Source organism: Danio rerio, chromosome 19 (assembly GCF_049306965.1).
Source record: "Danio rerio strain Tuebingen ecotype United States chromosome 19, GRCz12tu, whole genome shotgun sequence".
NCBI classification, from domain to species: domain Eukaryota; kingdom Metazoa; phylum Chordata; class Actinopteri; order Cypriniformes; family Danionidae; genus Danio; species Danio rerio.
Window position 1 is genome coordinate 29429355 of NC_133194.1, and position 27732 is coordinate 29457086.

Here is a 27732-nt window from a genome sequence, read left to right on the forward strand (position 1 = left end):
TGTATATAATAATTCATATTTGATTGTAACTTTTGCTTAATTTGATTTTAATGCAATAATGTGCACCTTTTGTATAGCTACTTTGAAACAATAATGATTTTAAAAGTGCTATACAAATAAAATTGAATTGAATAAAATAAAGTTTCACTTTCAAGCTAAGTTATAATATGATGGTATACAACTGAAAAGATTATATGTCGGTTTATTTTGCTGTGGCAACCTCTGAAAAAGAGACTAAGCCGAAGGAAAATGAATGAATGAATCAAAAGATTATACAAGTTTTATATTTTGAGGTAAAGATGATGAGATACTAAGAAAGACTGGTGGCAGCCCAAGTATTTGTGACATTAGCATAATATCTATATGCACTTCCTGTCCATCAGGCACGGTCTCAAATTAATGGCTGATTGGATTAATGGCTGATTGGATTGGCTAATTATTGTATGTGTAATTGTTTTATGTGTAATATTATTAGTTTTGGTTAATATTATTTTCATTACTTGATATATGACTTATTAGTATTAGTTACCACTGATTCTCTTAAGTGTAATATCTTATATAATAGTTTGTATACTTATGTATTGTGGCTGTTTCCTTTTATAGATTGGTTGGATTTATGTGACTTATTTCACTTACTTAATTTATTTATTTTGTCTTGTGGTTTTGTGTTTCTGTGTTTTGTGTGTTGTGGCAGTCATTACATAAGCAATTTCCTGCGGGATAAATAAAGTTTTCTAAGTCTAAGTCTAAGTCTAAGATTAGCACATGTGCATTTAAATCACTACTGTTATTCTGATGAGATCAGAGGTCTCATTTATAAATGTGCATTACACACACACATGGAAACATTTATGTTCTTCCCACACAAAAGAGAGAATGTGCGTAGCTTTAAGTAAACATAACTTAAACAAAACCTATTATATCCCATTTTACAAGAAGTAAAATAAGTCTCTAATATCCCTAGAGAGTGTGTTTGAAGTTTCAGACCAAAATAACACACAAGTAATGTTTTATAACTCTTTGAAACAGTCCCTTTAAGGCTTTTTTGTTATAAAATGTGCCGTTTTGGTGACTGTCGCTTTAAAATCAAATGTGTTTGTGTGCTCTTTTCAAGAGAGGACAGAGCTACAAACACATATGACTCAGCATAGTGGGGTTGTTGCTATATCGGATATGGTTACGGCTGGAAGTAAACAAGAATTATTAATATTATTTATTAAATTTCCAAAATATTGTATTTTATTAACATCTACCCCTACCCCAACCCAATGTCAAAGCAATGTAAAAATATTAATTATTGTTATACAGTGTCAGAAATAAATGCTGATACAGTATATTAATGTGCAAGTTGCACTTCCAGTCAGCTAATATAAAACCAAACCAAAAGTGCTCAGGGGTAGCTCAAATTATGTGTTGGCCCTCTTTGGGCAAGGGTTTCATCAGAATAAACAGCAAAAATTAGTCCAAGGCACTTGAAAAATGTGGTAAAAATATTAGAAAGCCTTTATCCACATGGATAATCCTTAAGAAATGTGCCTATGCGTTTTGGCAAGAACTGCCTTTGTCAGGGAAACAGTGATCTGGTACGTCTGGAGTTTGTTTTGAATGCTGCAATGTCTAAACAATACAAATTGCATACTATCTTTGTGAACTTTACTATCTTTATTTAACTATCTTTGTGAAAATCTGAAAATGTCACAAGAACAAGGTAGTTTATAGAGACTACAGTATCCATTTGCGCATCCTAAAACTCCACAATTATAATAGTTGCTGATAATATTTTGAGCAGAATCAGTGTGGTTAAAACTGAAAAGGCAGAAGGCAGAAGGGCTGTCTATGCTAATGAAGGAGAGATTATTATAAATGGACGGGACTTTTCCTCTCCGATGACATGTGCAATAGGAGAATATCAAAGTGTTTCTGCAGACTGTTTTATGAAGTGTGATTATAAAAAATACAATTAACAATTATTTTAGTATTAGAGGCTGGCTATATTCACATACCTTTGCCACATGACTGTGTATCAATCCCTTATGAAAGTGATTTCTGAATAAATTTGGACTTGAACCAATTTAAATAATTAAATCATAATCATTAATAAATAAGTGACTATTTATTCCAACTTATACGTTCTGTTTTAGTAAGGTTTCTTCGCAAAGTTTTGTAAATAGATATAATCTATGGGCTGCCCCCTAATATATATATCCTGCTTATATATATATATATATATATATATAAAATCCTGCTTGAAGAAAAACCACAAAGTCTCCTGGTCTACACTTCAGCGTTTACAACAACTTCCTTTTGGGAAGGCTGATAATATTTCGAAGGAGTTTTTTAAGTAATAATTGAGGAGGAGGATGAATAAATAGACAAGTAATTTCAGGGGAATCTTTTAATATTCATCGTGACTGAATCACAAGTTTGTTTATGATAAACATGCTGTTGCCTGAGATGCACTTCTAAAACACTGATATCTGGACAGAAAGATCTTATTAAAAGATTAATACCACATGTATATTTCTATAATAAAGCCATAAATTAATTTGAGTTTTTTCATGTGACACTGGCTTAAGGAAGATCTGTTTTTTCTGTTCTTATCTTTTCTTTTTTTTTTTGTTTTTTTGTTTTCTCATCAGGACTTACTCTGAAATGTGAACACAGATTCAGAACACTATTTTTAAATGTCCTACTTTTGAGCTCTCCAGATTCAGTAGAAACCCGCATGCTCCACGTCTCCACATCCTCTTGTGGTGTGCTGAAAACTTGTATCATTTGGCTCATCAGTGTATGAACTGGAAATTATTTTTGAAAGTGTTTTTTTTTGTTGGTACAGTGGCACACCACAATTCACCATTGTGACTAAACCACGTGCACCAACAAGTGTTTGAGTGGTAAATATGACATAGGTTTTCAGCACTCTGCGCAAGTCATAAGATGGTTTTTATTATTAATTTCCATGGACATACAACTTGGAAACAAAAATGACAAAACCATGTTGTCATCGGTTCTCTAGATTTTCACATGAAAAATATAGATAATAATGTATAGGCTAATTCACACAAATAAATTATTTACTGCAAACAGCATCACAAAACATGCTCAGCTATAGTGTAAGCTTGTCAGCCAATGATGAACTTCCAGTGACAGTTTTATGTAACTATTTTCATTTTCATAAGGTTCCTTTTATAGCATCGATGTAGTAATGTTATTCAAATATAATCAGTTAAAAAGACTTAAGCATCCATTTGGTTGTAAAAGCATAAAAAGAGACGCAAGAACAATAAAACGCATTGAAAATACTGGAGTAAAAGGCTGTTATTATATGGTAAATTTCTGTAATTTAATGTCTGTTTTTTATAGTAAATTTCTGTATTTTAAAGGCTGTTATTTTACAGTAAATTTAAAGGCTGTTGTTTTACGGTAAATTTCTGTAATTTAATGTCTGTTATTTTATTTAAAATTTCTGTAATTTAAAAGCTTTTTTATGTTTTTTTTAAATATATAGATATAAATATATAGATCCATTCAAATATGAACAGAAATAAACAACATTTTTTTACCTTAATTATACATTTACAAAAAATAAAATTAACTTTACAATTAATCATTTATTTATTTTATGTATATATTTTATTTCCATGTCATTTGCATAGTTATCATGCTATCTAATATACTTGAAAATAATGTAAACAGTTAAAATGAAAGTTTATTATGACTTTTTACCTAGTGTGTTGTGTGTGTGTGTGTGTGTGTGTGTGTGTGTGTGTGTGTGTGTGTGTGTGTGTGTGTGTGTGTGTGTGTGTGATGTGACATGACCCAGTCTGTTTTAAGTGTTTTACAAGTGTCTACCTGTAGACTGAGCTGTTCACATCTCATGTTGTAAGACCTGCATGAAAAGCCATTGTCTGAAATAGACAGAATAATTCCTCTATTATCAGAGGTTCACGCTGTGAGGCCTATAAGAAACGTCAAATGCACTTATTCTTTTGCACTTTCAATCATGTCACAGATGAACACACACAAAAGGGGAAACTGCACTCTTCACCTCACATTTGCACCGGAGGATGTGTTTTGATTTGGGAAAACACAGTGAGAGACTGGAGAATTTGGAAACAGACAGTGAAAAATCCAATCTGAACTTTTTGAGCTATTTTTAGTAGGAGATGAAAGAGAGGAAAGTCTCAGTTGTCTACAGATTTTTGTAGAACATGTGAAATGAATATGATTATAGCTATGATTCTTTTCAATAAAAGGATGTTGTTATTGTAAAATACTTAAATAATATATAGAAACATAACCTCTGAATCATATTCTTAAATTATATCCTTTCTGAATGATCATATATCATGGATGGGCAGCACTGTGGCTCTGTGGTTAGCCCCTCACAGCAAGAAAATTGCTAGTTCGAATCCCAGCTGGGGCAATTGGCATCTCTGTGAGGAGTTTACAAGTTCTCCCCGTGTTGGAGTGGGTTTCATCCGGATGCTCCACTTACCCCCAAAGTACAAAGATTTGCACTATAGGTGAATTGGATAAACTTAAATGGCCATTCGTATAGTGTATGAGTGTGTGTGAATAAGAGTGTGTCTGGGTGTTTCCCAGCACTGGTTTGTGGCTGGAAGGGCATCATGCGTAAAACATATACCAGAATAGTTGGTGGTTCATTTCGCTGTGGCAACTCCTGATTAATAAGAGACTTTATTTAATAATACCTTAATAAATTATTTTATAATTCAATTAAATGAAATAATAAAAAATTCAGTTACATACTAGCACACTGTCCCTCTGTCCAGTTCTAAATGGCAACAAATATTAATTGATGTCCTTTGGTAAATTATTGAATTCATCCACAGATTCTACATTAGGAAATAGACACAATAGATTATAATAATAGATATATAAATGTAGAATTGATATCAACATAAAATGAATCAATGACATTTTGCCTGTTAATTACTGTAAATTTACGTGACTTAAAACAATTATTTTGTTTAATTTTATGTACTTTAATGTTTTAAATAACTTTTGTGAAAATATCATGTCACATCACAGACAGTTACTTTCCTCATCATCATCTTTAGTGTTATTATTGATATAATTATTTTCACGAATGCTAAATACTATTTAAATAACCAATTCTGATTGCCATTGTCTCTGTTTACTGTATCTTTGCACTCTTACGGTAATAACACAAAAAGAAATGTCACAATATGGGTAAAATATTACTCATTTTGGTATAACAGATATAACCTATTTATAATTGTGTGGAAGCCTGCATTTTTTACAACAGGGTGGGTAAAATATGGACAAACCCAACTACTGGGTTAGATTAAAACCCTGGGTTAGGTTTAATATTTGAGCCAAATTTGGGTTGAAACTAGTCTGCACTGTTTTGTGTGTAAATGTTAATCTTGAACTCTTTGATTGAGACTTTTCAATTTTAGGGAAAAACATGGGAATTGGCATTGGCTTCATTCAGGCTGTTTTAACTCAAATTTGGGTAAAATATGGACCATCTTCATATTTTGAGTTGAGTTGAAGTCTGATTAAACATACGTTAACAAATGATCCCAGGAGTTGGGTCTGTCCACATTTTACTCAAATTTTATTTGAAATAGCCCTATATTTACAGTTGAAAACAAAATAACAATTTAATTGACTAAACTTCTAACGTCAATCAATATTATTGTAATATATCCAGCCTGATCTCACAAGGAAACATAAGTATTTTACGTTTTGTCAGTTTAGTGGCTAATTCGTACGAATTCTTCCGAGTTCAGTCATATGAAAATGTACAATTTTAAAAAGGAGGCATGGCACCCAACCCCACTCCTAACCCTAACCGTCATTAGGTGAGGAGCAAATCGTACTAAATTGTACAAATTAGATCGTAAGAATTCATACGAATAAGCCAATAAATCAAAAAGTTACAAATTGCAGTCAGATTATGTTGAATATAACTGGTCAATATGCTGTTTTTTCTACAAAACAAACCATGGTTGTTCAATGACTTGCTTAATTTAACCTTATTAAGCCATTAAACTTTAAACTGAATATTAATATCTAGTGAAATATTCTGTACTGTCATTATATAATTATTTAAAATAACATCAGTAGTTTAGGTCTTATTTTGTGTATTTTATTATGTAAACAAATCATATACCTGAATATACCTGAAAGTCTTTGTTGTATATAAATCATTATTACAATGAATGATATTTAAGTGGGGGTCTTCTGGTGACACATTTTCCGTGGCACATTCCTATGAGTGGGAAAAATATAATTCAAGCACAATTTGTATATTAGATATTTCATGGATCTATAAATATCACGACGAAAATGTCACCACCACAAACAAATATACTTACAGGTTTGTTATTATCTGTATGTGTATGCATGTGGGTGTGTGTGTTATATGACATCACTGGAGTTTCCCCTTCCTCTTCAGATCTTTAAAAAGAAAGAAGAAGCAGTTATTCTGAACATTACACTGATAGAACAACCCAGCAAACTCGATTTGACTTAACAAGACCTTATCAAAAGCATTTACACTTGTAGAATCTTTAAGACATACAGCAATTATGAAGCTTGAGAGTCGGGCGTTTTTGGATGTTGAAGAAGGAGAGTTGCCTTTACCGCTGGTGATAGTGTCCAGGAGGAAAGCTGGATCTTCAAAGTCGGGTGTATGGAGGGTGTTTGGGATCATTTTGGCTGTGGGCCTTTGTGCCGCTGCTGCCGTCTGCTTCACGCTCCATAAGGTGAAAATCCTGCCCCGTACATATTACAAAAATCTGTTATTGGTGTTTTAAACATGCAATTGCAGCTACATATTATCAGTTGCATAATCAATGTCTCTGTTTCTCTCTCTAGACCCAGGGCAATCAACAAGATGGAAGTGGTGAGTTTCAAATCTTCTTTGTCAGAGTTAAATCAGGTTATTTTGTTTTTTGTGAAACTCAGTCATCACACATGAATCATTTTTTCATGTCTTTGTCTTATCAGTGCTGAGACTCACATTGAGAGATCGCATTTCACAAGGCAATTTCACTTCCAAGGCTGCCATCCATTTAACAGGTGAGTGAGATTTTGAACCGCCACAGTAAACCAGCAGAAAATGACTGAAAAGCAACTTAATTATTTAATGTTCAATCCACTAAAATTTGTAAAACAGATTAAGTTAACTTAATTGATTTGTGTTGGGACAACATTGTGTGGAACCCAACATTTTTTTACAATGTGGGCAAAATATGGACAAACCGGACCATTAAAAAAAGTGGGTTTGGGTTTGTCGATATCTGAGCCAAATTTGGGTTGAATCAATTCTGCATTTTTTTGTGTGTAAAAGGATTGCAATTCTTCACTCCTAATGTCACAAATGTTTTAGTTAATGTTTTACTCCTAATTTTTTTTTTTTAAATCCCATAATTTGTAATATATCAGCCTCTACAAAATGGTTGATATGTCGGTTTATGGTAAAAGTACTGGAATTAATACGTATACTAAGAAAACTCTGAAAATATGAAGTGTAATACCAATTTATTTAAAATCATAATCAAAATAAAACATTTTTGAACAGTAAATAATCTTAATGTTTTTGAAGAATGCCATAAAATATTTAAGATTCTTATTTAACATGTTTTCTTGATATTTTTATAAAACCAAAATCAAGTGAATTAGTGCAACAGGATTATGGTTTTCTTTTTCTTTTTTTTTGTAAACCAACAATGCTGTGTGTGTAAAACATTATTTAAAACAGTCATTCTTTAAAAAGACTTTAACAATCATTATTTAAAACAGCCAAAATATGGTCAACCATTTGGCAGAGCAGGCAGTTAAAGGCATAAGAAAAAAAGTGCTCTAATTCCTTGGCACTGGCTTCATTCAGACTAGACAGTTTTAACCCCAATTTGGGTAGAATATGGACAAACTCAACTGTTGAGTTATGGTATGAATAAACATATGTTTAACAAATGATGCCAGGAGTTGGGTTTGTCCACATTTTACTAAAATTTCACTTGTAACAGCCCTAATTTTACAGTAATAAAAATGTTTTATTTGTTTTTTTGTGTTTTACAGTATTTCCTACTATATATTTCCTATAATAATTTTAGTCATATTTTGTTATTGTTGATAAACTAAAAACTTATAAGGTCAATCAATATTGTTTTAATACATCAAGTAAATATAACTTATTTTTTCAGTTGGCTACAAAACAAACCACTGTTGCACTGTCATCATGGCAAAGACAAAATAAATGATTAGAAATGTAGTTTTTAATACTTTTAGTCTCTCTTTTAAACAAATTTGGAAGTCACAAGAGAACTAATAATTATGTTTTCGACTTTATTAGAGTACCATTTTAAATGTTTTTTAATGATTAGTCAAATAAGTCTTAGAAAAAAACACATTCGACAAAACGAGTTTGTCAAACTGGACACGAGGTAAGAGCAAGCCTGAGGATTTATAGAAACATCAGGTATCAGTTGGCTGCTGCTAAACATTTTATAAATACAAGAATTTCCCCTCATTTATCTTATTGTGCTACAAGCTGGTCCCACATGAACATCACAACATTAACACCATTGTAAATTATCTACAAACAAACTGTAAAACATTTAGCTAAAACGCCAAGGAGCTGTCATTATTGTTACTGTTTTGAACAACATAAATTACTAACATTTAACAATGTCTTATTTTATGCCGATGTGTGTTTCATGTATAAAGTATTAAATGATCTTGCACCACCACCTCTCAAACAATGTGTTATTGTCTGCAAGGACAATAAGACAGACTAGATCATCAGTTAGAGGTGATTGTTCTGTTAAACTCAAGTGAACTCAAGTTTTTGGGCAATTAGTCTTTTTCATTCAGAGCAGTAGAATGATGGAGTAAAATACCTGCGCATATCAGAGAGAAACCCTTTTAATCATTTTAAAACTGTGCATAAAATTTGGCTTAAAGAACATCAAATATGCAACCACTGATTGGATTTGTTTGACTATGATGAATGTATTGTACTGTAAGTGTATATCGTACTGCCTTTAATTTAAAATATGTTAAACTTGTTACAACTTCCTTCCCAGGGACAACAGATATATAAATTAGCTTTATACTGTAGATAACTCTGGCACAACATGTCATCTTGTACATTGTCCCTGTATAAATAAATAAAAATATAAAATAAAATAAATGAATTATATATCTCTGCCACTCTTTAGCTTTTTTCAACCCAATTTGGTGCATGTCATGAAAAAAACCATAACCTTAATTTACCTGCATGGTTTCAGCACAGTGCTCTGTAACGATTGGTTGATCGTTTTAAATTTAAAACAACAAATCAGTTCAAAAATACAGAAATATTCCATACACAGCTGAAGTCAGAATTATTAGCCCCCCTCCTTATTTCCCCCAGTTTCTGTTTAACGGAGAGAAGATTTTTTTTAAACACATTTTTAAACATAATAGTTTTAAAAACTCATTTCTAATAACTGATTTATTTTATCTTTGCCATAATGACAGTAAATAATATTTTACTAGATATTTTTCAGTACACTTCTAAACAGCTTAAAGCGACATTTAAAGGATTAGCTAGGTTAATTAGGTTAACTAGGCAGGTAATTAGGCAAGTTATTAATCATTTTTTTAAAATTATTATTATTATTAAAAACTGCTTTTATTAAAGCCAAAATAAAACAAATAAGACTTTCTGCAGAAGAAAAAAGATCAGACATATACTGTGAAAATTTCCTTGTTCTGTTAAACATAATTTGGAAAATATTTAAAAAAGAAAAAAATTATAATTAGAGAGGGGGCTAATAATTCTGACTTCAACTGTATATCCATTTTGAGTTTTGAAAATTGGTTTGTGTCTTTGACAGAATGCCTAAACGGTTTTCAAAATGTTTTTGCTTATGAGTATAATGATTTTTAAAACTGCTACTAGTTTTTAAATTATTTTTGCCTATCAAACTATTCACCATATTCTTTGCGTATTAGCTGGCGAAGCCATTTACATTTTTTGTGGGGTCGAGACCTCCTGCCTCATTCACTTCCATTCATTTTTAGACATTATTAACAACTTGTTATGCTGTTTGATGTTGCACACTGACAGTTTCTTATATTATTCTAATTTGTCTTTATTGTCATGCAAACACTTGTTTGTAATGCAAGTAGTTTGACAATTTTCTGCGGTTTATTATTCCTAGTAATTTCTCCCACATGCAGCTAAATCGAATGTTCTAACATAATTGCAAAAATGAGCGCACTTCCTCATTGAAGAAATAAGGCCAATCTGAAAAATAATTGTAGAATTTAAGTAAATTACCAAGTAAAATCTGCATTCTGAGGCAAAACCTGTTGAGAATCACTGACTTAGACCATGTTTTTTGTTTATCCTAGGTGGATACAACTCTGAATCAAAGACCTTAGACTGGAGAGATGACCAGGACCAGGCCTTTTCTTCAGGTGGCTTGAAATTAGTAAACAGGGAGATTATCATTCCCGATGATGGCATTTATTTTGTCTACAGCCAGGTGTCTTTGCACATCAGCTGCACGTCTGAACTGACTGAGGAACAAGTGCTTATGAGCCATGCAGTGATGCGCTTTTCTGAATCCTACGGAGGCAAAAAGCCACTTTTCAGTGCAATCCGCTCAATCTGCACGCAGGAGCCTGAATCTGAAAATCTGTGGTACAACACTATTTACCTCGGCGCTGCCTTCCATTTACGAGAAGGAGACAGACTGGGCACAGACACGACCACAGCACTTCTACCGATGGTTGAAAATGATAACGGAAAGACCTTCTTTGGGGTGTTTGGTTTGTGAACGAAAGTGAGGAAAATGTTTTATTTTAAAACAGAAAGAACCAATGACCTCTATCATACACTCTTGGCAATGTGCCGCCAACACATCTGTACATTGCTGACTGTTGTTCAGAGACTATTATGCTATTATGTGCAACTGGCTTTAAACTTGCTTTATTTTATTGTTATTTGTGTTGGTATTTATAACTATTTATTAATTATTTATTTGTTGAATAAATTAAAATATACTTAAAAATCTGAAGAAACATTTTGTGCTTTATAATGTTTTATTTAAAAACTTTCCAAAAAGGGGGTGCACACGGGCACACACACACACACACACACACACACACACACACACACACACACACACACACACACACATATATATATATATATATATATATATATATATATATATATATATATATATATATATATATATAGTTGAAGTCAGAATTATTATTATCAATAATTAATATAAAATAAAAGGCAGTGCAATAAATACCAGACTGCTATTCTGAAAAACGCTAAACACATGCAGGCATTTCTTCTTTCTCTCTGCCAACACAACACACATTGATATGCGAGTCCCATCTCACACTCAGTACGCTAAAATTATATGGTATAAATACAGCACTACAACATACAAAAGAGAGAGATCGACTTAAGTCATTTACCTGTTTAATAATGATTTGATCAGCTGTAGTTTGAAATTATGCTGGTTTTCTCTTAGGGCTTATTATGCCGTCTCTGTCGCCATTTTGTGGATGAACCGTCTTTGCTCAGGCTAATGTCTGCCGATGCGCTGTCTCTAAGAAATTATAAACATTTAAAATCGACACTATCCTTATAAGCAATCTGAACAACTACATTCTACATTTATGTTGCCTAAAAGCTGCAATATTTGTCAAACTGTAGAGTGTCCTCTGCTTGTTGCTGTATGTGGGCATGTATGTGAGTAATACACAATTTACTATAGCTTTAACAATCTCCAGTATGTCTTCCTTTGTTTTGAATAGGAGAATGTAAATGATGACAGAATTTTCATTTTTGTGTGAACTATCACTTTAAGTTCCCTTTTCCAAAGAAACTCACACCACCTTGGCTTTTTGTTCTGTAAATCTGACTGAAAGCCATATAGGGACATTATCAAAAATACTTTTTTTTTTTTTAGATAAGAAAGTCCCTCAAGAGCCGACTGAGCCCACTGTTGGAAACATGTATCACTCACACCTGAGGGAAAATCTAGATTATTACAAACTGGAGTATGAACCAATGTTTAAGCATGACTTACCTTCAGTGAATCCCACTGTCCAGCCTTGACAGAACTTCAAGTAATACAAGCTATTCTAGTCATTTTCAATTTGTAAAAAGTCATTAGTTACTTTACTTAAAAAAGGAATTTCAACAAATTGCCTTAACAGTTGACTTAAAGTTGACTTTACTTTAAAAAATAGTGAACCCATGATTACTTGTATCTGTTGTTATCTTAACTGTTAATCAAATTGTAATAATCAAGCACATATTGAATTTACAGTGACTTTTTGAGAAAGGGCTAATTTTGAAGAGCGACCTGTGATTGAAAGGACAATACAGCAACCCATAATGAAGTATTCTGAAATTCAAGTATTTCATTTATTTACATAAATGGGCAAAAGGCCACCCTTATTTTCTGGTAGGTGCAAAATTATAATCTGAAGGTCCTTTACTATACATAATAACTGAACCATTTGAATCAGAAAGTAGGATAATCAGAATATAATATCTAATTATCTTGCATTTCTAAAGAGCAATGTGCCCAATGCAGCCATGAGCAGTTTCCACCGACTGCGGTTTCAGTGATGGGGAAAGTCCCCTTCGTGCACTGTGTCAAGTTTCAGGAAACACTCAGGTAGAATAACCATTTTTGTGGTTACTTCAGGTCTGTGGATGTAATTATAACCAACCTTGGTTGAGGAGCAGAAAGATCAGTGGGTAACACTTCATAGAGGCTTTCATTACTCATTCTCCATCTATGTCCATTTAATGTTTTAATAAGCACTACTATTGTTTGCTCATGTGGTTATGTGGAATATATATATATATATATATATATATATATATATATATATATATATATATATATATATATATATATATATATATATATATATATATATATATATATTTTTTTTTAATAGCCTCATTTAAAAACTCCCATAGACTTAAACAATTTGACCATTTTTGAATGCATTCAGCTGATCTTTGGGTCTGAAATGAGCACTTTAGCTTAGCATGAATCATTCTCTTAGAAAAAAAAAAATCATGTTTGCTGTTTGTTCAAACTATTTAAAAAGTAGTTAATAAGTTAAGTCAAATAAGTTAAAACAACATAATTCTTGAGGGTTTTTGTGATAAAAAAATTGTTTTATGTTTAATCCACTTAAATTTATAAAAACTAATAAGTTAACTACATTTTTTTCATGTTGTCCCAACACAAATTGATTGTATAGGACTCAACGTTTTTTTTTTTTTTTTTTTTTAGAGTGTTTAATCGGATAAGACCATTAGCATCTTGCTCTAAAAAAAAAGAGTTTTGACTATTGAAGAGCTTGACTGTTCTGTACCTACATCATGTACTAAGACCAATAGCAAATGAAAAATGGCTATTTCCAGAGCCAACATGGCTAGGAACTTTATTACACAGTGCTGTTACTTAGTTACCAAGCTGGAGACTATTTACAGGAGCTATGTAATATCATTCATATTAAAAAAAGAGCAACTGTTATTTTCGGTCGATCTTAGTATACCGTTTAACAAAAGTTGTAAAGCAGAAGCTTTAACCCCCCCCGTGTCTCAGCAGGGTGTTTCTAGTTTGAAAAAAGTCAGGAAAGTGGGTGAATTCAGCTTTGTTTAAATGTAATTATCACGTGGCGAAAGAGAGAAGGGTTTGCATGAAATGGGGAGTTTCAGTATGTGCACGTGCTGATTTTCACAGCAGCAACCCAAACACAGATACAGAGAAGATAGACAGTGATAGACAGGGGATCTGAGAGCTGTGTGGAAGTGGAGGATTTTCAGTCCATAATATTATATTATCACTGTAAACTTAGAAACTAAATCATTTTGAGTAGGGTATGTCTTTAAAAACTGAAAGAGTACTGCACACGATACTAACTAACTTTGCCATCTGAATAAACATAAACAAATAACATTATTACACACACTTACCAAATCTGTAGAGACAGGACAATCAACACAAACTGGAACCGTGTATTTTTTCAAAAGAAGACGAGTGGAAAATTCGAATTTCACCATTTCCAGATTCGAAAAACTCTCAGGTAAAAATTTTCCTTACAAACGTATTTTGTTGCATATTAGCAGATCACTGTAATCCAACTGCTTGGGTCCACATACAGGCTGTGCTCTCATAGCAGGGACATGGAAACAAAACCTTTGTTGAGGCTCATTTATAAATGATGACTCTGATGGTCTCATCGCTGTGAACGCAAAAAACAACCAATTTTTACTCTTTATTGAAATATATGTGTCCTAATAGTGTTTTTAGCAACATGGGACATATATAGGACTGTCAACATCTCAAATAATGCATTTTAGTGTTTTGTGACCATTTAAAAAAAGTTCTGCCATACTGTATGCAGAGATCAGCTGAATGGATGTAGAAATGGAAAAAACTCAAATATTTAAGTTTAGGGGAGCTGAACCTGCGTTTCCAAAAAAAGTGGAGTGTCCCTTTAATGAAACTTCAGCAGTGAAGCCTGTGGGTTTCCAAAGGGCTGCCAATGGATGTTTTTGAAACTCAATTCTGGGGAAAATCTCTTGCTTGAGGCAATCAGCCATGATGTGTATATTCTGAAAGTGGCAATTCTCTGAAATGCTTATAATCTGAGATCAAATATGAGCTGGAGTTCATGTTTTTATAGTTCTAAGTAAATTACTGTTACTGGTATCAGTAATGCTTATAATATGCTTTCATGAAAAACATTCTTGAAAAATCAATCACTGTCAGCCGGAAGCAAAAATGCTGCTTTTTAACCAAAAGCTTCTATTCCCAGGACATTTTCTCAGACAAGGGGTGCATTTTCTAAACAACAATGCAACCCACAGCTGGTTATATATTGATTTTGTTTCTTATTTATTTATATCTAGTATGAGTTATACAAGTCGTAATAATCAATTAGCTTGTTTGCTTGCCTTGAGCTATTTTTTTCCCTCCATATTTAATTGAAAAAGGACATTTCTTTGCTTTTACCAATATTATTGAGAAACAAAACCCAAAACCACTTGCTATAACATTTCGCCTAAATCTTATATACAAATCAAACATATGGCATATAATGACATGTAAAATATATGTAGATTTTCATTTATTTGTCTATAAATTAACCTGTTTGTTTGGAAATCATATTTTTGACATTATACACAGTACAGGCCTACCTCTTAAATGTAAATTAAAACCATTAACACGTGTTTTTTCCTCAAGCTTCGAAATATAAACTTTTACCCTTGTAAATCACCATTCTGAATGTCTAAATGTTTTCAGAGTGCACCAAGAAGCACAATTTTCAGTCTAAAGATTATTAAACGGAACTTTATCAAAACAGTTAGGCAACTGTTTAAACCTATTAAACAACTGAACTGTTCTCCAGCAACTTCATTGGCTATACCGGTTGGGTCACATATTGATTTTAAGACTCTGATTTTAATTTATAAAGCAGTCCATAGGCTAGCTCCTGGTTACATCTGTAATCTTGTGACACTTTAATCTTGCTTGCAGTCTTCGCTCTGCTTCGGGTCTTATTCTCTTCCAGCCATGCTCCAGACTTAACACCGTGGGTGGTATAGGGCTTTTTCATACCGTGTGCTACACATTGCCATTAGCAATATAATTTCTCTGGACTGTTTTAAGAAGTTAATTAAGACTCATCTCTTTAGTATTATTTTTAATGTTTGATCTATTGTTTTCTTACTTATTGTTATACTTTCCTACTTATTGTGTTCACTGTTTTATTGGTTTTTTGCCTTGTAGTGCTTTGAGCTTGAGAAAAGGGCATTACAAATAAAATGTACTACTACTACTACTACTACTACTACTACTACTACTACTACTACTACTATTATTATTATTATTAAAATAACTCTAAATTAGCAAATTACATAAAGTGTGAGCAAGACAACTTTAAGTTTTCAGAACCATTCAGAGTAAATGGTGGTGTTGCGCAGAACAGAACACAGCCAGGACCTCAGCTCTTAGCTCTCAGAGGTTTGCAGAGGTTTACAATTCCTTTAAGTTATTCCAAAACAAACTGATTAAGGTAAGTTAGATGTCTTTACAAATTTAAGTGGATTGAACATAAAATAATTAAGTTGTCCCCCCAAAAACCTTGGGAATTGTGTTGATTCAGCTCATTTTAAATAAGTAGTTTCAACAAGAAGCAAACAAGTATTATTTTTAAATGTGTTTGCGTTTGTTTTTAATGATGGAACTTGCAATATTAGTTGGCTAACTATAGTTTTTGGAAAAGCATCCAATGATAAGTAGCAACTTTTAATGTTAATCTAGTTATTTTTAATATTTTATACATTTAAAAACAGAGGAATGTTGCAAGACTGTTGTAGAAACAGTGTTGAACCCTACTGTTGTAGGGTTGTATATTTCTTACAAGAGTATTCAGACCCCGTAAATGTTTCACTCTTTGTCATATTGCAGCCATTTGCTAAATTCATTTAAGTAAATTTTTTCCTCAATGCACACGCAGCACCCCATATTGACAGAAAAACACAGATTTGTTGACATTTTTGCAGATTTATAAAAAAATAAATACAAAAACATCACATGGTCCTTATTATTCATACCTTTGCTCAGTATTTAGTAGAAGCACCCTTTGGATTGAATATCGTGTCTTTTTGGGAAAGATGCAACAAGTTTTTTACACCTGGATTTGTAGATTCTCCTTGCAGATCCTCTCCAGTTCTGTCAGGTTGGATGGTAAACATTTGAGGACAGCCATTTTTAGTCTCTCTAGAGATGCTCAATTGGGTTTAAATCAGGGCTCTGGCTTTATTATTCTTTTATAAACGTTTAACATGTGCTAATAGAAACAAAACATATAGAATTGTACAATAATAAAATAAAATTAACATTTACAATAAAATGTATATAAATAAATACTTGAACATACAATATAAATGGTAAATTAATAGCAGGTGATATAAGATACAAGTTAAATGATTGATGAAATGAAATGATGATGATTAATTTCAGCTTCCTTCAGAAATCCTATAAAGAGATTCCATGTTTTGAAAAAAATCTTTTCCAGTTTTCTCTTAACTTTATGCATTAATTTTTCCAATGCTAAACAATAAGACAATTGTTGCAACAATTGTTTAAATAAAAATTGTTTAAACAAGCTAAAATTAAGGTTTTGCATGTAATAAACAGAAGATCAACAATTTCTTATCTGAAGATAAGAATCTATCTATTTATCTGAAGTAAAAGAGCTTATACACCGAGGTTTGATTTTAAAAAGTGTACTATTTGGTGGCAAGGTGGCTCAGTGGTTAGCACTGTCACCTCACAGCAAGAAGGTCCTGGCTGGGCCAGTTGGCATTTCTATGTGGAGTTTGCATGTTCTCCCCGTGTTTTTGTGGGTTTCCTCCAGGTGCTTTGGTTTACCTCACAGTCCAAAGATGCAGTAGAGGTGAATTGGATGAACCAAATTTGCTGTAGTGTATAGGTGTTTCCCAGTACTGGGTTGTGGCTGGAAGGGCATCTGCTGTGTAAAACATACGCCAAAATAGTTGGCGGTTCATTCTGCTGTGGTGACCCTTGATAAATGAAGGACTAAGCGGAAGAAAATTGAATGAATGAAGAGTAATATTCACAAATCATTGAAAATTCTCAGCCCCAGACAGTCTACGTTTGATTTATCTATCCATAAAAAGGTCAAAGTGTGTGTTCAGTGAACTTTTTTCCAGGGATATTGGACCAAGCACTTTCGGTATAGCTGAGATTTTAAGGTCAGTGTTCAAACTTTCAGCACTGAGAAACAGAACACACTTGACAGTTGCAGAAGCTCCGCTCTCCTCTGTTCACCTTTCCTCATTTTTGTAATACCATCTGTGAGTATTTTTCCTATTCACTCTCCATAGGGACTCTTTCAAGAGTTTTTAAAGCCATGAACCAAAACAGCAAGCTAAAGAGTAAATGTTAAAATAATACATATTTCAATTATTTTACAGTTGTATAAAAAACTCACAAATGTAAAGGTATTGTTAACCCAAAAATGTAAATTCTATTATAATTAGTTCACTTGTTCAAAACCTCTAAGTTTTTCTTTTTCTGTTAAACGCAAAAGAAGATATTTTGAAAAATTCTGGTAGCAGGAACCCATCGATGTCCAAGAGAAAATTACTATAGAAGTTGAAGGGTGTTGCAACAAGCAGTTTCCAAAATATTTTCTTTTGTGTTCAAAAGATGAAACAACCGCTAATAACGGTCTCTTTAACAGCTTTTAAGGTAAAAAAAAATAAATAAATAAACAAAACAACAATCTCATCAAGCATTAAAAACAATGTTAAAATATAAAATCCCTCGTGGATATTATGTAGATTGTGTATGTAGAAACATCATTTATCACATGTTTTAACATCCTGGTGGGCCTATACAATATTGCATAATCTCAGCATTTTGCATGTTGCATTAACCAAAATATACTGTACATCACTGACACAATTTTCAAAGTGCTTTCAACCATTTCCTACCCAAAATAATGTATGTAATAAGGATTAGAGGTTAAAAAACCCAAAACATTTTAAATCACCCCTGTGAGAGAGGATGTGGAGAAAAACAAGAGATTCTTAGTGCGTTCCAGTGAATTATTCATGAGCTTATTCATTAAATCAAGAGAGCAGACCAGAAAAGTGCGGAGTCTGTTTTCTTTTTTGTATTGTTACAATAAGGAAAGAGTTCTAGCTACAGATACTATTCTGATATTGGCACAGAAATAGGATTTAAATTCAAATGTACAGGCTGCGTAGACTCAAAAAATATTTCGCTGCTTGTTCAAACTACTTATTTAAAATGAATTGAATCAACACGGTTTTTGAGTTTTTTGAGGGGCAACTTAATTTTTTTATGTTCAATCCACTTAAATTTGTAAACACAGTTAAATAAACGTAATCGATTTGTGACTACATGAAGGAATTGTGGAACCCAGCATTTTTTACAGTGTAGGCATGGGCCAGTATAAGATTCTGACGAATGATAACTTTGGAGAAAAATGTCAGGGTTTCATGGTTATTGTGATTACAGCTCTAAAATATATTCTTTTTAAATGTCTGAGTTAAAAAAACAACTTTTTCAATTTTTTCGCTTCATATAATTCAATGTATCATTAGGAGCCACGGTATTACAAGTTTTCTGCAAATTTAAGACTTTTTAAGACCATTATGAATGAAATTTCAGATTATAAATGGCTAAACTCTAAGGATGTTTACTTGCTTCTTTACGAAAAAAAAAAAAAAGATTTACTTGAACATAAATAATGTGTCAAAACAAGCAAGCCAAACATGCTTTTCTTTGACAAGCTTTAAAAACTAAACCTTTTCAGGTCAGTGTCCTCCCCACATATTGCCACCTTAGAACTATAAGGTTCTATCTGACATTTTTGTCAAAAGTGAGTTATTCACACATTCTTATTAAATGACACTTTATTTACATTATAGGATGTTGTTGTTTACATTTTAAGACTTTTTATTTGATAAAACAAATGTTACACACATACTGTTTGCTATGGAATGCAAGAACTTAAAAGTTCAATATCTCAAAATTATTCAGATCGCAGATAGAACCTTATAATTCCAAGGTGACAAGGTGGTTCATTAACACATGGAGAACTTACAAACGTTACTGTGAGGAACCATAATGTTAAATAGAGTTGTAGATAGATTTTTGTTAAATGTTTTTTTTAAGATGTATTGGTGGTGAAAATAAAGACCTGTTCAAAATGATTTAAGATCTACAAGTGAATATTTCAGCGATTTTAAGTCTTTTTAAGGCCTAAAATTTTGTTTATTACATTTTAGGCATTTTAAGAACCCGCGAAAACCCTGTTTTAATTCAGATTAACCTTTTATGTGTCTTTTTTGACTATAAAGATATTGGTGACCTTTGATTTACAAACCACCAAGCACCACAATTTCAATTAATACCTACTTCACTTTTCAAAAGAAAAAGAGGGTGACTAAATGTCCCTGTGATGCTCCAGGGACAGAGGAATCTTCGCTGTCCAGCGTTCTCCACCCTTCAGCACCTAGACTGCAACTCTGCACAAGACGTTTGGTCATAGGGGAAATGGTCGTGCCTAACTGAGCCTGGTTTCTCTCTAGGTTTTTTAATTTTTAATTTTCGCTAATTGGTGAAGTTTTTTCCTCGCTGCTGTCGCCACTGGCCTACAGGATTCGGGAACTGTAGGGCTGCGCATCAATGGATTTGCTCCTCAGTGTTTGGACTCTCAGTAGTGATTTTTAACCACACTGAACTGAGCTAAACTGAACTTAAACTCTGAAAATTGAACTGTTTTAATTTACTATAATATTCTATGTGAAGCTGCTTTGACACAATCTACAATGTAAAAGTGCAATAGAAATAAAGGTGAATTTTATTTAATTAAATTATAATTAAAAAAAATATATTTTAAGATGAACTATCCTGTTAAAAATAGTTACATCTTAAAGAGCATGATGCAAAGTGTTAAGCTCATGCAGCAGATCCTTGTTATTTGGAATGACTCGTCCTTTTTAAATGCAACAGACTAACTCAGAAAGAAATGGATAAAGCACAGAAAAAGCATTAAAAGAGGCTCTAAATGAATTTAAATAAGTCTCCTTTTCACCACCTTAAGATGTCATATCATAAGCTTCTATTATGTCTGTGTTCTCATATTCACACAGTCAGAGAAAAGAAGGTGGCTGAAGTGCTTGAAAATAATGAACCGGCGAAGCCTCACACTGTACCGGAGGACAATAAAGCAATTCCCATTATAAAGTAACACAGCTTCTCTGAGTGCATCGTGACTCATTAAACACAAAAAAATACATACATCGAAGAGATGCGCAGTTTTAAGAAAATGTAGCAAAAACAATATCTTTATTTCACCATAGACACCAGTCCAACCGAGTTGTACAGAATCTATCAAATACAAATATATCTTCAATACCACATATGAATACCTTTGACTGTATATACTTCATGGTTTTGTTGTGCGAGAGAATACATTTAGCATTTACACAATTCACATTTGTGCATATCATTGTCACGATCATGATTATTGTTCGACCACCATTTGACGAGAAATGATGAGTAAAATGTTACAGTAGACCGATAATAAACAGCGCGGTGGGGTTTCATCACATCCTCCCCAGGATTCCGGGAGAGTTATCTGGTGGAGTCAGCATTTATGCAAATCAGCAGAGCGCCATTTAGCCAATCACAAGTGCTTGTGACACAGCAACTCGATGACATCATCACGATGCACTATGTTTGGAATGGAATACTGCAGCTGCAATTATATACTCTATTTTGAATTGTTTGTGAAAGACTTATGCTACGTTCAACTTTGTTTAATGGATAAACAGCTAAAGTTTAGGGAGCTTAATATTATTTTTTTGTCCACAGAGTAAAAAAATACCTGCCAATATTTTTAGCACTCTTGCTTCTGGAAGTTTTTCATTTTCCCATATGGATTTTAAAAAAGGAGTTATAAGTTATGAACCGAACCAACTGGCTAAAGACTGAATCAAAACATTACACAAGTTTTATTTAAAGCAAAAAAGTGTTTTAAAATCAGATAAAAAGACAATATAATCCCATCTTGCACTGCGAAGGACACAATCACATCAAAAATGATCGACAAATATAAAACCTAGTATTTAAATACATCAAATATGTACATATAAACATTGTTTTTTTTAAGTTTATTGCAAAATATGCATATAGAAATATTTGGAGTGCTTCATGGGATTGTATATCCTTTCATCAGTAAAGCTGTTCACAGTCTTGGGTAGAAAATTTGCATTGCTTTATCTGAAAACAAATATGTACTATGTTTCAATTTGTAGATAATATCCCAGCAAACAATTTTGTGTGTAATAGACATCTAATAGACATCTAAACGTAGACAGCTTGGCTAAATACAAGACTAAACTTGGCCTGTCAGTGAAAATCTAATAGACATCTAAGAAAAGCCCAAAACTAGACTAGTCGTCAAGTGACAGACTTTGTGTAGTCATTCATTTCTGTTTATTTGATGACTAGTCTAGTTTTGGCCTATTCTTAGGGTGCTTTCACACCTAGACTTTTGTTTTGGAACCTAGAGCGTTTCCTCAGTTAGCACGGTTCGGTTGGCATATGTGAATCCAGCAATTGCGCTCGGATCCGCGCCAAAACAATCAGTCCGAGATCGCCTGAATGAGGTGGTCTCAGCTCAATTGAAACAAACTCTGGAGCGAATTGATTGTAGTGAGAAAGCATTACGATCCGAAACAGGCTATATTACAGTGTATTATGGACATGTAACAGGCAAATAAGGCAATATGAAGAGAGAATTATGAATAGGACGGGATGTTATTCCTACCAGTAAATGTGTGTTTCATGTCAAATACGAAATTGTAAGCATGTTAACTATTAAAGAGAGCTGTTTATCTGTTAGGAAAACTGACCAAACTACAGTCTTGGTTTATCTGTTATCTCTCTCTTATGTATTGCCTTTAATGAATAAGCCAACAACTATGTATAAGAAAGTCTTACCTCTGATTTACATTTGGTGACGATATCTGTGGGTGTCACCATTCAAAATTAAAGCCCAGCTTATCACTTATAATGTCTTATAGCTCATTGTCATAAATTAAAATAAGGACTCATGACAGCTAAGAGGTACAAAATAAACTGTGAAACTTTGATTAATGTGAGGAATTTACTCGCACGTGACTTGTTTGTAGAATTTTTGGTCCGTTTAGAAATTTTGCAGTGTGAAAGCGAAACACACCAAGAACAAAGAGCAACAATGTAACAATTTTACTCCCTGTTTCAGAACAAAAGATTCAATCCACAGGTGTGTAAGCACTCATAGATGTCTTTTAGATTTTCACTGACAGCCCAAATTTAGCCTTGTTTTAGCCAAACTGACTATGTTTAGACGTCTATTAGACATCTTTTAAAAACATAAAATGCTTGCTGGGATAACAGAATGACTACTAAAATCTCTCTCCTGATTGCATTATGGAGTCTTGTGTAATGGGGCTTTGTGCTTCATGTCAAATATGATTATTCAAAACATGATTTGAAATAATGTGCACTGATGGCTTTGAAAGGAGATAAACAGTCTTCTAGTTTACAGCTGGTCTATCTTTACCGGTTGATATATTATTGTTTAAAACCAATTCCCCGCTGAAGAAAATTGATAGGATCTACTTCTGGTTTCTGACTGTTGCGCTCTACAGACTGCATTAGTTACTGCTCACTTTTTTCATCAGCGCTGGATTCTGAAGTATTTTCCAATTTTTTTTTTTTACCCATAGGGATTGCAAAAAAGGTTTTGTTAATGTAAAACCCTAACCATGTACCAAAGCAACCAGCAAGGAGAATCACAACATTACAATCTTTGATTGTAAGCGAAGAAGTAAATGAAAATCAAACAAAAATTGACTGTACACGACAGCTTTAATAAGAAAAAGAACTACAATCCTATCAAGCATTGCGAATGATGGAGAAATAAAAAACTATTTGTTTCCAGTTACTGATTGTATCAATATAAATATATTTATGTTTATTGCAAAATATGCACATTTATACAAAGGCTTCAGTATATTTCAAATGTGCTTCAAGAGAGTGGATGGAGCTATTATTATTGATGTGTTCAGCAAAAGAACATACACCTGATTAACAATTAGCTTAGCAAACTTAGGTGTTGTGTACACTAATGTGTTTGTGTATAAAACGGGTACGTCTGTTACAGTTTTGCTTTGTTACAATTCTCCGGTACCTTGGACTCATGAAAATGGAGTGGTTTGAAAATGCTGAACACTCCATTTTTGTTTGGAAATGCTGGTGTTCTGTTCAAGTGTCAATAAACCGAAACGCAACGTTTTGAAAATGGAGGCGCAGCTATTTACAGCCTCTGACTGCTCTTCTGGACTATTGCGTATCGTTCCCTGATTTGTCAAATCCCTCTCATGTGACCATTACACAACCATTATACTGCAAGTATAAATGCTAAAAAATGATGCGCATGGCTAGTGAGCATGAATGGTCACAATCATGACTTTTACGTTGTATTCGTGTAAACGAAGAGTTATTGCTAAAAATAACAATTCCTAAAGACAAAATAAAACGAGTAAAAATAGTTTATAACTTACAGAACCTAGAGGGTATTGCATTATCAAGGTTCACCAAACTTGCTACTGGAGGGCCAGTGTCCTGCAGATTTGAGCTCCAACCCTAATCAAACACACCTGAACAAGCTTTTAAGGTCTTACTAGGTATGCTTAAAACACCCAGGCAGGTGTGTTTAGGCAAGTTGGAGCTAAACCCTGCAGGGACACCGGGCCTCCAGGACCAAGATTGGTGACCCCTGGCATTATGGTACCATGCCTGGTATATATACACAACAACGGTATTCTAGTATACTCATCCAAACATAGCCTCTGATTGTTTTATAAACCAGTGAAACCTTCTGTCACTTAAGAGGTATTAACAGTTCCCTTAAATATGTTCCCTAAATGAGCAAAGTGCTACTGTCACAAGCACTTATAAGCAGACAAATGACTCTCACAGTCCCTGTAGGGATTTTTTCTTCTTCTGTACATCCCATCTCTCCAAATGAGAAAGTCTTTGTCACCGCAAAGAAGAAAATGAGGAAGGTGAGACGAACCATTAAAAGTCCAGCTGAAAACGTTTCTGTACAGGCCTGCAGATGAATCCAAGCCGAGCACACCGAGATTAAACAAGAAGAAGCGAAAAAGCTGCCATTGAAGATGCAAACACAAAACTGAAACCACGCATGATGACCATCTGAACAAGGAACAGTTCCTCTGTGCTCACCATTTCAGTTTGTGTTTAAATCAGAATGTGGTTTGAGTGATGAGGAAGCAGCTGATGTTGAAGTGAAGTACCATATTGCACACTCACATGAAGTCTGCTTAATGAACTAATTCCCCTTTACCGTCGCTTTGTACCAGACACATGACAAATATGGCTGCACGATGTGCGTTCAATGCTATTTGCATTGTAGAGTAGCAGCATCCAGTGACGGCTCCAATATGGCAGGTGCCATTTAGAAGCAAACCGCATTACAATGCTGGGAGATTCAATCTGTAGCTCTCAGATACTCAGGGGATCTAATAAAAAACCAAACCCCCAAATCTATGATGAAATTACGGCTTCTCTGTACAAACGCCTTCGACAGCTTGTGACTGCTAATATATTATCCCAGCATGCTCTGGGAGAAACGCTGGCTATAAGCGAACCAGCATCATTTCATTACTTCTTATCAGCTTATTGTGAAGCTTGATGTTTTGTTTTTTTTATTAAAGAATTGTGAGGGATTTTTGTCTGAGCACACATCACCTCAGGTTGGCTGTGCAGTTACACTTTATTTAGTGTCTGCTTAGTGAAAATCATATGTTTCATTACTTTATAATAGTAATGGCACACCGCTCTTCGACATGTTACACAATTTGAGGTATTTCACTGATCCATGTTATAAATCCCTACATGCTTTTCTTACTTAGAGATTTTGACTTGTTTCTAGTCCATATATCAGTCAAAACTAATTGAGTTTTTCTTTAAAACAACTAAGTAATCTGCCAATGGGGTTAGCAAAAAAGAAATATTATTTCAAATGGAAAACAAGATTATTTTGTTTACACCATTGACAGATGATTTTATTTGTTTTAAGGAAAACTCAATTAATTTTAATTCTGAAAACAAAGCTATTTTTTTTGCTTGTCTAGCAAATGTTTCTTGAGATATTTGGACAGGAAACAAGACAAAAACTCTAAGAAGGAAATAAAAGTGTAAAATGGATCCAAAATGGTGTAATGGGTTAACAAACAGGAATTATGAACCTGTTGATCTTGATAACAGTGTTATGTAATACTGTCAGCTACACATTAGGGAAGAATAATCATGTTGTCATGATGAAACTGGGAAATTTGGAGAGCAACAACAGGATATGATGTATTTTGATGAAAGTGAGGAAAATGCATTATAATTATGATGCAGCAAAGGCCAAGGTCAATGATTCAATCCTTAGGAAACAAGTATGGTGCGTCTGGAATCACATACTTTCCTACTATAAAGAAGTATAGGGCCAAGTACTATCATAGCAGGCACACAATGTCATAAGACGCTAATATTAGGTTAGATTTAGGTTGTGATGTCAGATGACCAAAATTCAATGTTTAGACAGAGTCTAAGGACCACATTATTTTGACTTCCAATAACAATGTTAAATGACGTTAATATATTTAGTTAATATTAGGTTGTGTTGAAAAGTGAAAAAAATCCAACATCGAGCCAATGTCATATTGACATCAAATACTGACATTTATTCATCAGGTACGGCAACTAAAATTCAACGTCCTATAGATGTCATATTGGTAACGTCCAAACAAATCAAGCTGTAACTTTAGACGTTGATATTTGGTTGATTTTAGGTTGTGTTGGAAAGTGACCAAAACCAATCTTAAGCCAACATCATATTGATGTCAAATAATGACATTTATTCGTTAGGTATGGCAACCAAAACTCGTGGTAGCGTCCACACAACATGAAGCTGTAACATCATTAGACGTTGATATTTGGTTGATTTTAGGTTGTGTTGGAAAGTGACCAAAACCAATCTTAAGCCAACATCATATTGATGTCAAATAATGACATTTATTCGTCAGGTATGGCAACCAAAACTCGTGGTAACGTCCACACAACATGAAGCTGTAACATCATTAGACGTTGATATTTGGTCGATTTTAGGTTGGATGTTGGATATTGATGTCAGCCTGACGTTGGGTTCTGACGTCAAATCGATTTTCATTTCCAAACAAAATACAACGTCCCCACGATGTTGGGGCACATCATCAATCTAACGTCATGTTGACGTCCTGTGCCTACTGGGATGTCTGAATTCATGGTATTTGAAATACAGTAAGAGAGATGACCTACTACTAATGGCAAGATTCTGAAGTGCATTCAATAGATACTTTACTATCCCATGAGCCAATGGGAGAAAATGTAAATGTGGCTGTGAAGCAATGCACTTAATTCAGGAAGGTCATGTGATAATGGCAGATGTAGTATGTCCAAATTTTACTCATACTACTAAGTTTAATTTCAAATGTAGTACCTACTGTATTTATAGTAGTAGTAAGGGATTTCAGGCGCAGATATGCTGACCAAATATAAACGTTAAATGTAATATAAAACCAGATGTAAATGTAAAAAATGCACCATATTATTATCACATTTGCTAAAGATGCTAATACAATGTGATGATATTAGACTTAAGCTCAAAGTATACTTTGTTCTTTAGCGTACAGTCAATTTTCAGCATACTCCATTTGATAGAATGTGTGCTTTTTCTTTAAAAAAATGATGAACAATGACATCTCTGTACTTGTATAAAATAGAGCTATGGACAAACATGTACTTGTGAACATGGTTAGTCTTCAGTGGTATATTGATGTTCCACCTCGTCCGTTTCCATCTGCGAGATGGCCCAGATCAGTGTTGACACCTTGTGGAGAAAATACGTAGTTCAAAAATAATTCAAAGAGCATGTACAAATGTATTAAAAGTTTTAAAATATGATGCACAATATTCACATACTGTACTGCTTAGTAAATTTGTTTGTGGATTCTAACAT

General features: G+C 33.4%; 2 protein-coding genes across 3 annotated transcripts in view; one reads left to right on the forward strand and one right to left on the reverse strand.

The window, feature by feature from the left end:
* The first annotated feature begins 6487 nt into the window (after positions 1 to 6487).
* tnfa (tumor necrosis factor a (TNF superfamily, member 2)) lies at positions 6488 to 11069 on the forward strand. Its single transcript, NM_212859.2, is given in 4 exon segments — positions 6488 to 6761; positions 6874 to 6901; positions 7006 to 7077; positions 10402 to 11069. Coding segments are annotated over 4 exon segments (705 nt in total). The 5' UTR covers positions 6488 to 6584; the 3' UTR covers positions 10830 to 11069.
* A 9874-nt stretch (positions 11070 to 20943) lies between these two features.
* The window catches only part of gabbr1b (gamma-aminobutyric acid (GABA) B receptor, 1b), a 227480-nt gene continuing 220691 nt past the window's right edge, over positions 20944 to 27732 (reverse strand). For both annotated transcript variants that reach the window (XM_003200605.6, XM_005170102.5), the window contains exon 25: positions 20944 to 27603. In XM_003200605.6, coding sequence (XP_003200653.2) covers positions 27591 to 27603 — 13 coding nt within the window. In that variant the 3' untranslated portion in view covers positions 20944 to 27590. The remainder of the gene's footprint in view (positions 27604 to 27732) is intronic.